The 17308-nt window shown below is 39.2% G+C and overlaps 1 protein-coding gene across 1 annotated transcript in view; it reads right to left on the reverse strand.

Moving 5' to 3' along the window:
- Positions 1–17308, reverse strand: part of LOC124162745 (probable cytochrome P450 49a1) — a 142305-nt gene that overhangs the window by 32764 nt on the left and 92233 nt on the right. Inside the window, exon 5 of the mRNA XM_046539379.1 lies at positions 12573–12649. Coding sequence (XP_046395335.1) covers positions 12573–12649 — 77 coding nt within the window. The remainder of the gene's footprint in view (positions 1–12572; positions 12650–17308) is intronic.

Genomic DNA, 17308 nt, shown 5'->3' on the forward strand with positions numbered 1-17308 from the left:
CAATTTCAATAGGGTGGTTTCCTATTATTTTTTTATTGCCTAAATCGAAAGATTATTTCTCCTGGAGTACACATTTCACGCTTTTAGATTTTTAAATGACGATATCTATTTTTCGCGAATAAATGAAAAGTGAAAATTTTCAAGCGCGCGAAAACACGACGGCTAAGGAGGGATGCTAGGAAAATCCCGTGTGACGTCGTTCTGGTTCCCGCTGCCGCAAGTGAGGTGACCTTGGGGCGAGGCTTTGAGCGCTGATACGACGCGGGATGCTAGCAGGTAGCAGAGTACCCTGCTAGCAGGTAGCGCTTGGCTTAAATAAGGATTATTAATACCTTATCAAACGAAGAAAACTTTCCGACCTTAGCCAGTTTTGCTTGCCAGGGCTATGTCTCCGCTGGTCCACGGTCCTCCGCGACAACAATCGGGACTCGACCAATCCGGCCCCTCCTAATGCTGAGCTTCAACGGTCACTTCAAATTTTCTGTCAGTAGCCGTGAGAATGGATAGCGAGTCGGTACCCGAAACGTCGGTGATCTTACATAATCTTACCCGCGCGGTATCCCGAGAAGAGTTTATACATGTTGTTCGCCGGGAAAGTGTAAAATCTTACATAGCATCCTTACTTCTTCTCCCATCTTTGGATATATAGTATTACTATTTGGCGCTATTTCATAGCTTCAAATATTTCGTAAGTCTCTATGCTATTATTTATTTTCACCTGTGATTGTATTTTTAAAATATTACGTTCAAATTACATTGACTACGCGAATCGCTGTGAAAATTCAGTGTAAGTTTAATGAGGAGTGGTTGGATGGAAGACAGTACATCACAGTCTCGTCGTTTTATAATTACTATTACGTAGCTTTCGTCTTCTGACGAGAGAGGTGAGAGGTTTGACCTCAAATGGACGACGACCTTCTCAGGAATGCGACGAGGAAATGACCTACTGCCGCCCCTCGTCCGATCTGCTCCGGTCTGGACTCACGCAGATCTTGGGAGGTGTGGCCGCCGCCAGGATGGGGAGAGGGGGGACAAGTAGGGGAGGGGGGCGGGGCAGTGGAAGTCGTGGAAGGCAGCGCGTGAACCGCTATTCTCGGAAGAAAGCTAGCGAAACAAAAAAGCGTCGAAATCTCCCTCGCCCCACATCCAAAGGCAGGTATCGGGAAAATTGCGTGCTGATGTTTCGACCCGAGAGACACAGGATGCTGCAAAACCCACACTCGCATTGTTTATCGCGAGTTAGTACCGCTGTTCCGGTAAACCATGTTCACCACAACCAGTCAAGTGACAACAAAATAATTATTTTGCTCATCTGTGTGTGTTGCGTGGGCAGTGTGTTTTTTGTGCTGGCAGCAGCTTCAATACTAAACGATAACATTGGTTAAAACACAATAGCGTGAACAATAATTCGCTTGATATCTTTATATTTATGCTCCTCGCTTTTTATTCGAATTTAAAAAAATGTCCGCAACGCGGCGATAAGCGAACCACTCGCGAGGAATGGAATTCGTGAAGTCAATTGATCGCTAAGTTTGTAAAGCTTTCATTACCATTATCGCATGAAGATTTTCACAGCTTCTTTTATCGATGTTGGTGACTGTTTCGGGAATTGATGCGTAGGTAACATTTTCTTACTCGACGGTTCATTCCTCCTACTGTGAGCGTTATCAAGAGAATGGGAGGGAAACCGTTCTCGTCCCGAGCTTATAATAAAACCGTTCTCGTCCTGGGCATGAAATAATGTTTAACGATACACGGGAATTGGCGAAGACGGAAGAATATCATCCGCGGTCCGAACCACCCCCCCCACCCCCCGAAATATAAAAACACAATTATTTTCTTTCATAAAATAAAACAAAATGTTAAAATATCATGAATTCAAAAACTTTTTCTTCAACAAATGAAGTTTTTTCGATTATGAAAAGTGTTAAAATTAATTTTCGTATGAAGATTTTCACAGCTTCTTTTATCAATGTTGGCGAAAACGTTTGTTGTTGGGTATTGGCGAAGACGGAAGAATATCATCCGCGTCTTATACGTGAATCCGCCGAGATAGCGAAAAAGGCCAAACAACTTCAAAAGGGAGGATGGATATAAACTCAGCCGCTTGTGGAGAGAGTTCCTGGCCCAATATAATCACCAACGGCTATCGCCTTCCGTGAAAATTCAAAATCGGGTCAACAATGGGTTAACGAAACCTATATGTATAAGTTCGGGACGAGAACAGTTTCCCTCCCATTCTCTTGATAAAGCTCCCAGTAGGAGGAGTGAAACGTCGAGTAATAAAATGTTACCTACGCTGTTACCCGAAAATAACCACCAACATTTCATTACCATTGTTTTAATTTTTTGCAAAGTATTGGTTGTTGTTGTGGCAAAGAGGATCTGCACACCATGGAGCCACCTTGATTAAATTATTGCAATGCGAGTTTTGCGTTGGTGATTGGAAGAAAGCTGGGAAACAAAAAGGCATCGAAATCTCCCTCGGCGAACAATTGCTGATTGGTCGCCCCACATCGAGAGGGTGGAATTCCGAGGCGATGACTTGGCCACGAGCGGTGAAACAAAGCAATATCGCCGGGCGAGTAAGACAGGAAGCATTTTGTGAGCCTGGGAAGTGTGATTTTGATCTTTGAGTTTTCCCAAATAATTACATGAGGAATACTCTGATTCATTGGCATTGAATAAATAATAGGGATTGTCGGATCGGATACCTCGGATCCAAATATCCGCGGATATTGCCCTTCATCGGATGCATCGGATCCAAAGTCGCGGAAGACATCGGATCCGGATCCGAAATTTTAAATAATAGCTTCAGTGAATGCAACGCCAATGCAATGGAAAGAGTTCCGATTCTATCTTGTAATGCGCCGTCACATGCGATTCTTTTCCTACTCATGAACTGTTTTGTTTCAAAGCTCTCGCAGAGGATACGTACGAGAATTTCATCCGTGGAAAATAAAAAAGGCAAATCACGACTAGCACATATTGTGACTCTTCCCAAGAGATTGAACAATCATCGGGGGAATATCAGCGTCAGGAAATTGAAAATGTATTTGTATCCGAAAATATCCGATCCGAAAGATCCGGCTCCGAAAATCAAGGATCCGAAAAAAATCCTAGATTCGAAGATCCGTAATAAATACATGACTTCCCTTTAATGAAAGTGTTACACACTGAAGCAAATGTATCCGTAAATGAGTCATGAAACTGACTCACTTCGTCCGACAAGGGAATTACCATTGCCAGCACTTTCCTTTTCTATTGCGCTGATTACTTTGCTAACCACAGCCACGAAAAAAGCGTTTTGACCTACTGCTCTGACCGCAGAATAGCTATTGCCTTTCCTCAGGGAATGGGTCTGGGTGCTCAAAATGTTCCTCTTATTGCTCAAATACGCGGGATCTCCTCATTTCGGTTACCGTAGCCACACGAAACAATCGATTTTACATTATGCTGTATTCATACTTAGCCGTCGCGTTTTCGCGCGCTTGAAAATTTTGACTTTTCATTTAATCGCGAAAAATTGATATCGTCATTTAAAAATCTAAAAGCGTGATATGCGTACTCCAGGAGTAATAATCTTTCGCTTTTGGCAATAAAAAAATAATAGGAAACCACCATATTGTTATTCTTAACACTAAATCTGATCAGTAGGTATTGAGTTCTCGGATCGAGGTAAATTATGTTAAGGTGTAAGAGTACACTAAGAGATGTCATGATTCCCTGACTTCCTTATTTCAGGAGCCTCTTGAATTGACGCGAAACGAGGAAAGTAAGAGTGCAGTTAGAATCCAAATGGATCGTCGCCCCAAAACTGGGGCATCCTGATCTGGCACTACTTTTAAAATCATAATACCAATTGATTGATCCTATCCCGCCATCGCACATCTAATGTGAAATGAAAGACCTTTACTCATACTTGAGAGAAATTATATTTCGGTGACTTTTTTCGGTAATTAATTTTTTTTCTTCCTTCCTTGACCTCGTTTAATTAATGGTAAAATAATTCCTGGAGTATAGGTCAAATGTATATGATGCAAAAAAGTTGTTAGCCAACGTTTCAGTTTATTTTAAACTATCATCAGGGCTGTGAATGAAAACATGATAACATTATAAAATACAATGATATACAATATTTTTACATATATAAATGTTACTATAGAGTTTTTTTTACAATAACATAATTAAAAAATATATATCTTTATAAGAACAGAACACTTCATGATCTAAAATTTCGGCGTTGTTAAAATCAAAAACGTGGCCATTGCTTATGCTATGGCTAGCAAAGGCACACAGTCTTATACCACCTTTTACTAATGACTTGTGTTGTGAAATCCTATTTTTTAAATATTGCGATGTTTGTCGTATATAGCAAGTGTTGCAATCGAGGCATGAAATTTTATATATTACATTACTTTTCAGATTTTTAGGGGTTTCTGATTTTATTTTTGTGTATAGAAGCTTGTTAAGAGTGCTATGATTTTTGTGCGCAAATTTAGATCATGAGGTTAATTTGAGAAAAAGACTTTTCAAATAAATGGTTCACATATCTAAATCAATTAACAGTTGTAATAGAAAAACAGACATTGAAAACCTTAGCAAATTTTATTTTTATTTAATTAATCAAAATTAATGGTAAATAGGTATTGACAATAGCTTAGTAACGTAATATCAATAAATGTGTGCAAAGCTAAGGTAAGCCAAAATTTTTTGTGTATTCTCTTCTTTTACATAAAAAAAATATGTTATTGCAAATGAAAAAACTCTTTCGTAACATGCATGCATGAGGCACAGAGCTCAGGGAAACATCTCGTAATAATCAGCTGTTAAAACTGCCTATGGTCGGAAAGTTTCCTTCGTTTGATAAGGTATTAATAATCCTTATTTAAGCCAAGCGCAATCTGCTAGCAGCCTGCGTCGTATCAGCGCTCAAGTCTCGCCCCACGGTCACCTCACACGGCGAAGCCGGGTACCAGAATGACGTCACACAGGCTTTTCCCAGCATTCATACTTAGTCGCCGAGTTTTCGCGGGCTTGAAATTTTTCACTTTTCATTTAATAGCGAAAATTAGATATCGTCATTTAAAAATCTAAGAACGTGTAATTCGTACTCCAGGAGTAATAATCTTTCGATTTATGCAGTAAAAAAATACTAGGAAACCACCCTATTTGCGAAAGACATCCTTAATTTCGGAAGAACATATTCAAAATCTGAAATTCATTCATTGGCAGGAACCTGAATCCAAGTGGAGAAGCTAGGATATAGGGATCAGTACATTCATGAATTTAACCAATCGTGCAGTCTCTTGTGCATTACCAGTCGTTCGTGATCGCGTGTCGTCATAAGCGAGAGTGCGCGCAGAAACAAGTGACTGTCACCTTGGCAGCCCCTTGATCTACAACAATGCAGCCATCGCCACGGCCACGAAGCGGAATCAAACCGCCAACTGAACCATTCCGAACCCGCAAATATCATCGGGTGCAACTTTCTCTTAACTTCTTGCCCAGACTAAATTTGACAAAGTGTTTCGTAAAAAGGAAAGTGGCTACGGAGATGAAATGTCGCAAGGGCGATCTCGATATTTAGACCACAAAATCCACCCGAGGTAATAAAGATTAATGCCCACGGCTAAGCGCACGTATCTACTTACCTCAGGGCAAATTTCAAATAACACACAAATAAATGACGAAGATCGTGACGGCGCAGTAATAAAAGAAACCTGAGACCAAAATCAACAGATTCAGTGGTATTGTAGGAAATGAATGTGGAAACCAAATGAAATGCTTGCACATTGAGCTCATAAAAGTCCTTATACTTTTTCCTCTTTGCTATTAGCATGTAACCCATTGGAAATAAAATGTATTTCCAATGTTGGAAGAATTTTAAGGAAGAAAATTAGACAGTTTTCGTAATGTAACAATGGGGTTGGCATGTGAACTTTTACATGGAGACATATTTTGACAGAAGTCTTAGAAATTTAAAATGCCTCAACAAATGGGGAAAAATAAGTTTGAACCTCTCAAACTTTGCAAATCAACAGATTACACTGATCAATAGAGTGAATAACATCATTTTTATGTGCTCGTTTCATCGGATTGTCCCAAGTGGCAAAGAATAATAAGGCCTAGGCTCCTCAACTCACGCCGTCAGGAAGTGGCCCCACGAATATCTCTGCCCAGAAAGAAAATTCTCCTTTTTAAACGCATATTCGTGAAATAAGATCCAAGAATTTCACACTAACCAGGTCTTAATAATCACAGCCGCTCCCCATTATCGAGCTCAGCAGGTCTTCCTCAAATTGACAAAATAAATACATTCAATTGACAAAAATTATACGGCAAGCTGCCTCAATAGGCGTTTCGAGTGGGGTATCAGCAGTGGCGTAGCCAGGAATTTCGTTCGGAGGGGGGGGGGGGTCCAAAACCAGGGGGGAAAATTTTTGAAAAACAGGGTACTAAGTAGAGGATTTTAAACTAATTTTAACAGTTTTCATCATCGAAAAAACTTCATTTGTTAAAAAATATTTTGTAAATTCATGATTTTTCAATATTTTGTCTTCTTTTGTGGAGGATATTAATTTTGTTTTTATATTTCGAGGCGGTCCGGACCCCCTCTTTGCTAACTCACTGGGTATCAGCCGTCAAAAACGAAGTGGAAATGCAAGTATTGCCTACTCTGTGTAGCACGCAGTCTCTACCGGTCTCCACCCCAATACCTTTGACATCTGAGTGTGTGTGTTTTTTGGGCTATCCGGTTGAGAGGCTGGTGTTTGGTCCCTGCGGGGAATTTCTCCCCCTTCCCGCACACCAACGCAGTAAAAAATTTTTCGACTTGCAAGGTGGACGAGCAGGGAGAATTATACGGCTATTTGAGAAATTCCTTTTCTTCTTTAATCTGTGAAACGCATTCTGGAGTTATTCGTTATTACATGACAAATTGCGCAATTGAATTTATTCACTTCATGGACTTCACTTTCTTTTCCGGATCCCATGTGCATATTCAAGGTGCGGCCGAACGCGTAAAAGCGAAATGCGCCACCTATCATCTACTTTTTCATCCGAAAGCCTTCCCACAGCACGCTTGGTGACTCCTAGCTCCTTCAGCGCTCCGCTACAAATAGTTATTTTTAATAATTTAATATGTAATATATTATTCTCACTATGGATGGACGGATTCAGAATTTTTTTCCGATCCGGAATCGGATGGGATCCTTGATTTTCGGAGCCGGATCTTTCGGATCGGATATTTTCGGATTCAAATGCATTTTCAAATTCCTGACGCTGAGATTCCCCCGATGATTGTTCAATCTCTTGGGAAGAGTCTCGTTCTTACACTATGTGCTAGTCGTATCTTGCCTTTTTTATTTTCCCCGGCCGAAATTCTCCTACGGTTCATGGGTTCAACAAAACGGTTCATGAGTAGGACAAGAATCGCATGCGACGGCGCATTCGAAGATAGAATCGGAACTCTTTCCACCCTTATGAGGCGTTGCATTCAGTGAAGCTATTATTTAAAAGTTCGGATCCAGATCCGTTGTCTTCTGCGACTTTGGATCCGATGTATCCGATGAAGGGCAATATCCGCGGATATTTGGATCCGAGGTATCCGATCCGACCATCTCTAATTCTCACCTAAGGGCGTCAAAGCCCACGAGCCATATCCAGCAGTGGCCCTAGTGGGGAAAGAGTCGAAGGGAAATTTGTCTCAAGGGCCGGCTAACGCGCTGAGCCAACACGCATAAACATAACGCCTTGTCCAATGTATGCCCAAAGGCAGCGATGCTTCACGTTTCGACAGCAAATTATCACTCCGACACTAATCGCAAATGTAAATCTCTCCCACGCCTATTTTGATGGCGGGGGAAAAACCTTTGCTCCGCCCGCTAACGTTTAAATGTGTAAGTATGCGAGGAAAAGAAATAAATGAATGAGGTCCACATTTCTCGTTCTTATGCTCCCCCAGAAAAGAGTCCCGCAAGAACTACTAAAACCGGTGAAACGGGATAAACTTCCCGGACGTGCGTCACTCAGAGCACGGCAAGGAAACGGAGTGTAAGTGAAAACAAGATGGTCTTAGCAAGGTGGACCGGATGGGTAATGTCACCGATTGGGTCGCCGAAAAAATGAAATAATTCTTGGAGTATAGGTCAAATTTATATGATGCAAAAATAAGTTAGCCATCGTTTCAGTTTATTTTAACCTACCATCAGGGCTGTGAATGAAAATATGAGAAGAATATAAAATACAATGATATACAATATTTTTACATAAATAAATGTTACGAGTTTTTTCATTTGCAATAATATAATATTTTAAATAGATAAGAAGTGAATGCACAAAAAGTTTGACATATCTAGCTTTTCACATATTTATTGATATTACGTCACTTAGCTATTAGCGAAACTAGTAACCATAAATTTTGATTAATTAAATAAAAATAAATTTTTCAAACGTTTTCAATGTCTGTTTTTTTATTGCAACTGTTAATTGATTCAGAAATGTGAACCATTTCTTTGAAAAGTCTTTTTCTCAAATTAACCTCATAATCTAAAATTTCGGGGTTTTCAATATCAAAAACATGGCCATTGCTTATGCTATGGCTAGCAAGAGCACACAGTGTTTAACCACCTTTTACTGATGACTTGTGTCGTGAAATTCTATATTTAAATATTGTGATGTTTGTCCTACATAGCATGTGTTACAATCGAGACATGAAATTTTATATATTATATTACTGATGAGATTTTTTGGAGTTTCTGATTTTATTTTTGTTTATACATGCTTGTTTACGGTGTTATGTTTTTGTGTGCAATTTTAGATCATGAGATTATAGAGTTTTTTTACTATAATATAATTTTTTAAATATATATATAAGAACAGAATACACAAAACTTTTTGACATACCTAACTTTGTACATATTTAACGATACTACGTTACTAAGCCATTACCAAACCTAGTTACCATTAATTTTGATTAATAAAATAAAAATGAATTTTTCTAAGGTTTTCAATGTCTGTTTTTTATTACAACTGTTAATTGATTTAGATGTGTAAAACATTTCTTTGAAAAGTCTTTTTCTCAAATTAACCTCATGATCTTGGTAACGTAATATCAGTAAATATGTGCAAAGTTATGGGATGACAAAATTTTTTGTGTATTCTCTTCTTTTATATTTTTTAATTATATTATCGTAAAAAACACTCCTTCGTAACATTTATTTATGTAAAAGTATTGTATATCATTGTCATTTGTATTGTTCTCATGTTTTCATTAAAAGCCCTGATGATAGCTTAAAATAAACTGAAACGTTGGCTAAAACTTTTTTGCATCACATACATTTGACCTTTACTCCGAGAATTATTTCACCATGAATTAAACAAAGTCAAGATAAGAAGAAGAAAAAAATTAATTGCCGAAAAATAATTTCTCTCAAGTATTAGTAAAGGTCTTTCATTTCACATTACATCTGAGATCACGGGTGAGAATCAATCAATTGGACGTAGGTATGATGATTTTAAAAGTAGTGCCAGATCAGGATGCCCCAGTTTTGGGGCGACGATCCATTTTGGATTCTAACTGCACTCTTACTTTCCTCGTTTCGCTTCAATTCAAGAGGCTCCTGAAATAAGGAAGTCATGGAACCATGACATCTCTTCGTGTACTCTTACACCTTAACATTATTTACCTCCATCCGAGAACTTAATACCAACTAATCAGATTTAGTGTTAAGAATAACAATTATAAGAGATGCGTGAAAATCGCAAATGCGATAAATGCGAAATAGATTCGATGTGCGCAAATACATGCGACATAGATTCAATGACTGGAATTTTATGATATTTTTACGTAAATTTGCCTTTTCCACGGTAAAATTCGTACATTTTGTGCCGAACGCAGTTAAAATGCTCCGCCGATGTGAGCGACTGGCCAGCTGCTAGTTGGCTGGGCTGTACGTGGCCGCGAACTACAAGTGGGCGCGGGCAAGCTACATCTTAGCCACTATATGTCTTATTCCTTAATTTATTATTGTCCTACAACATAATTTTTTTAAATATTCTGTACTTTGTCACATAACTGTGTTTCACTCCATTTTATCGTCATCTACCTCATTATGAAAATAAAAAATGGACGCTACATAATGTGATAAACTGTTATTGAAAGTAAGATAAAATAAAAATGAAAGTGCGATTTTCACGTATCTCTAGCATTTATTACCACCAGCAAATTTTTCACTAATTTTTTAAATATTCATGACAGTACCGAGGCCTTCTTAAGAGTCATTTTATGACTTTTTAGGCGATTATTTCTCCAAAAGTGAGGAATCCTTCAACTAGTTACTTTACGGTCCGGATTCAAGGCTCAACATTTTCACATAAGGCATTCAGAAATACGAGGAATTTGAAAAGGAGGCGTAAAGACCTTTTCCAGCATTGCGGAATACTTCGATCAGCGGCCGAAGACTCCAGGCCTTCTTCCAGTTTCTCCAGAATACCGCGTCATGGAAAACCAATTGATTCGTGTGGTTACGGCAACCGAAATGAAGAGAGCCCGCGTATTTGAGCGATAAGAGGAACATTTTGAGCACCCAGACCCATTCCCTGAGGAAAGGCAATAGCTATTCTGCGGTCAGAGCAGGAGGTCAAAGCGCCTTTTTCGTGGCTGTGGTTAGCAAAGAAATCAGCGCAATAGAAAAAGAAAGTGCTGGTAATGGTAATTGGCTTGTCGGAGGAAGTGAGTCAGTTTCATGACTCATTTACGGATACATTTCCTTCAGTTCGTAGCAATTTCATTAAAGGGAAGTCATGTATTCATTCAATCCCAATTAATATCAAGGTATCTCTACATGTAATCATTTGGGAGAACTCAAAGATCAAAAACACACTTCCCAGGCTGACAAACTGCTTCCATTCTAAGAACCTTGATCAGGGATCACCTTCGGAGGTTAAGGTGGCAGTGGTGGTCGAAGGCGCGGAGCATCGCTGCTGCTGCTGTGTGTGTGTGTGAGCGGCAATGAATGTGAGCATTTCGTTTAGTTTGCGTTCAGAGTAAAGAGAGAGAAGAATACGAGGTCATTGGCGCAAACATTTGCTGATAGACGTGTGAAGGCAAAGAGAGTGAGAGGTGATCGAGAAAGCCGCGAAGATCAAAATACAATCGATGATCAAATTATAGCTGACAACTTCAGGCTTTACTTTGTGAAACCTCTCCATATTGGAAGTAAAGAAATAAAAAACTTAGTAAGGTTCACTGTTATTTAATTATTATGGACACCATCCGGATTTCGTACCCATAATATTTAAATAGCAGTGAACCTTACAAAGTTTTTGCTTCTTTATTTCCGATGACCAAATAGTTGCATTGGCCGTATGACGAATCAACTTTCGTTTTTTGATGATTTGTGTTTGAGTTTTAAGAATCTCAGATTTTAAATCAAGGAATAATTAGATTTTAGATTGCATTTGTTTATGGAATTCCACTGGTATATGATGCACTCCTGGAATAAATCAACTTTCTAATGTGCCTTGCCGAATATTTATGCGAAATCCTCATATGCGAATGCTTTGCTATTGATATGTGTTAAGCCAGGGAAATTTTAAAATATTCCACCGTAAATCAGGGAAAAGTGAGGGAAATGGATAAGGAATATCCTGACTCGATGAATTTCCATTAATATTAATTAATCGGTAAGGTTCGCGGATGATCAGGCGCTGATTAGCCAGTCATGGAGGGTACTGCAGGCTCAATTGGATGCGTTAGACGAGCGGTGTGTGGAGTATGGAATGAGGATTAATCACAAGAAGACTAAGGTAATGCGGTTTTGTAAAGTATCGCGAGCGAGGAATGTGAGACTCAAGGTAAAAAAGGTGGGGAAAAACTTGAGCAGGTAGAGCAGTTACACCATTTAGGCAGTACGTTAGAAGAAAACGGACACAGTAGTAAGGACAGTAGGAAGAGAATTGCATTAGCGAAGGATGCTTCCATGAACAGGAAGGAGCTTCTGGGAGATTCGCTATGTAAGAATTTAAAGAAAAGGTTAGTGAAGACTCTGATCTGGAGTATTGCGCTTTACGGTGCAGAAACATGGGCACCAAGGAAGGAGGACGATAGAAGATTGGAGGCATTCGAGATGTGGGTATGGAGAAGAATGGAGAATTTGAAGTGGACGGAGAGGAGGAGGAACGATGAAGTGCTGGACATGGTGGGTGAGCAAGGCAGCTTTTAGATGAGATACGGAGGAGACAGACGGTATGGATGGAGGGAGTACTTAGCGGGATGGGAATGTTGAAAATGGTGTTAGAGTGTAAAATGTTAGGGAAACGAGGGAGGGGAAGGAAAAGAATAGGATTTTAGATAGATTGAAAGAGAGTAGGCCTTACAGTGAATTGAAGAAGGCAGTGCTGGAAAGAAAGGGAGGCTCCCTGATCACTTCTTGAATACTCCATGGAAACCTACCTTAATCGATAGAATACCATAATATATAATATTAATTTTGCGTCATTCCGTGAGTATTGATATTCCTTGGATGATTCATAAACTGTGTAAAAGTGGATGGGTTGCGAATACTTACATTCGAGAGCCCATTTGTGCACCTCGTCCAAGAAATCACCCGGAACCTCCGAATTCTCGTCCCGAAGGCCTTTCACCCTGCGGAGAAAGAAGAGAGCGGAATTAAAATGAGGATATGAATCGCGAGAAACAAGTTAAATCCGCACTCAACCAATCTAATACATTCAATTGTTGTTTGTTTTACGCGTGGTTATGAACCGATGAATTCCTTTTTTGTGAAAAAAAAACCGATCAGGTGACCTCAATCGATAGGCTTTTGAAATGGACAGTCACTTCCGAGGTGCGGAATTATTCTCTCGTAACTTACCATGAAATTCTCTTTGCTGCGTAAATCAGTTGCTTTCGCCAATCAGTAATAGGGTCTTAAACTATTTTAAAATATATGTGGAAATGAATTCCATTCGCTGAAAATATCCAAAGTATTCAATGAGATAGAAGTGGTGATACATCTTTTAATATTAGGATCCGTAATTTACGCAGTACCCGATACTAAGGGGAATTGGTATATAGGGTGTACCATTTATCTTGACCACCCGAAATAACTTTTTGTCCAGATGCAAATTCAAAAATTTGTCAAGCAAATGTTCATTAGCCGTTAGGGGGACATTAATCAGCATGACTGCCTTCCTTGTAGCTTTGTTATTTACAAAGATATGAACAGCGGCACGTCTTTTTTAAATGGCGCCCTATATTTTTTATTCGGCAGTTCATCGGACGATGGTTGACTGAATGACTGGTGTGCATTTTACTATGTTTTCATTTGTTCAGTGTCAAGTCAGCAAGTGGAGTAGTTCCAATATCCGCGTACCTGCACTAGGCGCTAGAGAGTCAGTCATTTTTCATAACACTGTGTTTATGTTAGTGGTCCACTGTGCTACATTTTTGAATTAGTCTTTAGGAGAGGAAATGAATTGCCGAATAAAAAATATAGAGTGCCATTTAAAAAAGGCATACCGCTGTTCATATCTTTGTAAATAGCAAAGCTACAAGGGGTGCTTTCCATTCATGCGACTCATGAGTCGACTTGTGTCAGCTCGCGGCATTTGTTTATAACTCTCCTATTCCTGTGCGTTACCGTTTGTTGACTTGTGTCACAACAGTCGGCGACACACACCGAATGGAACACGAAAACCGCGACGCAAGTCGACTTGTGTCGACGTGTATCAATGAATGGAAAGCACCCAAGGAAGGAAGTCATGCAGATTAATGTCCCCCTGAAGGCTAATGGACATTTGCTTGACAAATTTTTAAATTTACATCTGGACAAAAAGTTATTTCGGGTGGTCAAGATAAATGGGACACCCCGTATATTATAAGAAGCACGACCTACAATGTATGTTGGACCGCCTTAGTGGAATCCTAAATATACATGAAGAGAAGGACACTGATATGTGCTATGTCTATCAACTAGCAAAGAATTAGCAGATAAACTTAATGCAGCCCATCTCTTCATTCCCTTGTGTACTTAATGTGCTCTTGTATTGATTACAAGTGCAATTGTAATGAGGCTCGCTCTGTCTGCACGGTCCATTTTATATCTCATATTTTATATATAATTTTATATCGATTTACAAGCATTGTACTGAGTTGAATATATACTGCTATCTTATGGTATCATATCGGTCGGCATTAGCCTGCTCTTAACGAAAGGCGCCAAGGGGACCACGGCTTAACGTCCCATCCGACGGACAGTGTGTTGCGTTTGAAATGTCCTCCACACAACACTCAAGCAGGGAACGGGCGGTCTCTGAAAATTCTCTGCCGCTGCCGGGATTTGAACCCAAGCCCGCTGGGTGCGAAGCCAACACTCTAGCCACCGCACCAACCCGATCCCCCCTGCTATCTTTTTTCCTGTTCTAATATCATGAAAGTTATAAGCCAACACATCCTGATGCATTTTGCTTAATATTTCTGCAAAATCCCCGCATGCGAGAGCAGGGAAAAGTAGACGGGTCGGAGTGAAACCGTTGGATTAATAGATCCAGTGCCGTGTCAACTGCCGGTATTCCGACACCACCCGCCATTGAGGCATCTTTCGCTGTAGATGCAGTCAATCACGGAAGATGTGAAAATTTGATGCGTTGCAGCATACGAATTCGCTTGTCAAGCGACGATAGTCAAACTTTCATTTCCCTGACAGGAGTGGAACTAGAAGTGATGTCGGGTCTACACTAGTACCTTAAGTGACCACTTAAGTTGGCTCCCTATTTAAGGTGGTAGTGTAGGTGTCACAGGCTTCATTTAAGTACACCTCTACTTTAGTCACTCAGAACCCATACTTAAATTGCGTAGGCAACTGTTTCCGCACGGTTGAGGCTCTTCAACTGTTGTAAATGGCACGTAATAATACCCATGTTGATTATGTTCTAAATTGTGTTACATTCCGTTGATGTGGATAATGAGCGTTCTATTTCGTTAGTTAACTTTCTAGTGTTGGGGTAATTAAATTAACGAATTTATTTTGTGTAGTTTCTCATCATATTGTTGGTTTTATTTCCGTGAAAACTAATTGCTATGCCTGTAGCTGACGGTGAAACCCGTTTTATAAAGCTTAGAAACGATTAAAGGAATTTTAAGACTGAGACGACGGCAGAGGATCCGGTGAAGCAGTTAATTTTCCATTCTGTCATAATCGAAAATAACGTAAACGAATGCACTTAGTAAATTCCCATGCACTGCCATTCCCATACACTGCCATTGAAACATAGGGCTTCCAATTTAATCCTGGGGATGCCGAGGGGGATAAGATATGGCGATTTAATTGTACGTGGGAGGATCTGAAGGTTAAAATTTAACATCAATGGTTTTAATAAAGGAGAGGAATTTGACTAACATGAGTGTTTTCGTTATTAATATGTCATTCCACTGATTCCTCGAAGTCAAGCTTAGTAATTCTAAATTCCTCTGGCTCCATCACCTCTCGCCAAATAGCGTTTGCTCATGGACTGAAATCGGTCTTTCCTTTTAACCTTTTAAATCCAAAATGGTTAATTCACGGAGTTTGGAAATTTATTTCAAATAACCGTGGCTTTGGATCAAAGAATCACTAATTTCTCTCCTAGATCTTCATCTGTCAACATAACTGTTTTCCGATATAGACAATCTTTTTCTAACGAGGTTAACCATATCTTACGGACGCCAACATACTACGGAAGATCAGATTATATAAATGAAAAAAGAGAGAGATTTTAGAACAGACAGGTTCAGAATATATTTTTTTCCGAGATCAATAAGAGATTATAACGGCAGCGATAGAACTCATACAAAGATTGCATGACTTGTAGTAGCCTACTAACCTATGTAAAACTTAATGTATGTTTCTTAATTTTATTATTATTTCTAACAGCATATGGTAGTATAATTTGTTAGTATACGTATCGTTTTTTGGATCGTGTGGTGTGCATGTGGGGGTCCAATTGCATGCTGGTGATTGATCACCCCCTGCAAACACCCTAGAGGTGGCTCGCAGGGTATTATGTAGATGTAGATAGATCACGGCGCTGAATTCGACTGAAAGCTCAAGTGTAGCTATCGAACCAGACTTAACCCATTAATGCCCAGAGGATTTTTTTCAAAAATTTTTACTTTTTTTGCTTAAATTATGATTAGGCATCATACCTGATGCGGGAAAAAATATTTTTAAAAATCTCTAACATTTGCATAGTACTTAATCCAACACGTATCTTAAGATACATCTGGGCACTTAAGGGGTCAAAAATGCACATTATCATTTAATTGTGTTTATGCACGTTTTTGCTGTATAATTCATTACCCATGCCTTCATCAGTAGTTTTTAATACTTGAATTTGAATTATTATGCATCAAATAATATAATTTTGAGTGTTATTATAGTATTATAACGTGACCAATTTACATTTGCATTTTGAAATTTTACAGCAGTGTGATACTGTATCCGATTTTTTTTAATACCGTAACCATCCCTGTACAACTGATACATCCAAGTCTCATCTGAAATATTTGAACCACCATTTTTATTCCTGATTGTTGTCCGGTTGCCAGGAATTGATCACACATGTCCACTCCACCCATGTGAAAATTGTAGTCCGCGATCGCCACTGGCATTTCGGAAACAGAATAACAAACAGGAGTTTTCATTTTTTTTATGTGTGCTAATAGTAATCAATTCTGATATGAATAAGCCGTCAGCAAATATGTTTGTACCTGGTGGTAATTTTCACTCATCCACTAGTCCTAAAAGTACATCTCCTTGACCAAGATCTGTTCTCTGAAGGTTGGCTACAGCATGATAAAGGTTGACTTGATTCGAAAATACACCATAATTTTAACCATAATCTTACTCGTTTCCCTCTAATACATTGCTTGCAGCCATATCTACCGTAGTAGAGGTTGATTGATTCATCCACCAAACAGTATTCTCCAGCGCTTACAATTTTTAAAGTCTAGTTCAAAACCTCAAACTAAGGTTGAACTTTATATAGCCTATCCTTGCCATCATTTTCCCCATTATAATAATTATCTGCCAGATGCAGAAACCTTAAAATTTCTTCAAACCTGTTCCTTCGCATTGACTGTGAAACTATTTCGATGGTAGAGTCTGGAGATGACCTCCGATAAAGCCATCGACTAGGTAGACGGTGATAACCTGAGAGTAGCGATATTCCAAACACTTCATAAATCACTTCGATTTGTACGTACGAAGAATGCACTAACATTTCTAACAATTGTTCATAAAATTTGTCTTGAATTTTTCTGCTG

Source organism: Ischnura elegans, chromosome 7 (genome assembly GCF_921293095.1).
Source record: "Ischnura elegans chromosome 7, ioIscEleg1.1, whole genome shotgun sequence".
NCBI classification, from domain to species: domain Eukaryota; kingdom Metazoa; phylum Arthropoda; class Insecta; order Odonata; family Coenagrionidae; genus Ischnura; species Ischnura elegans.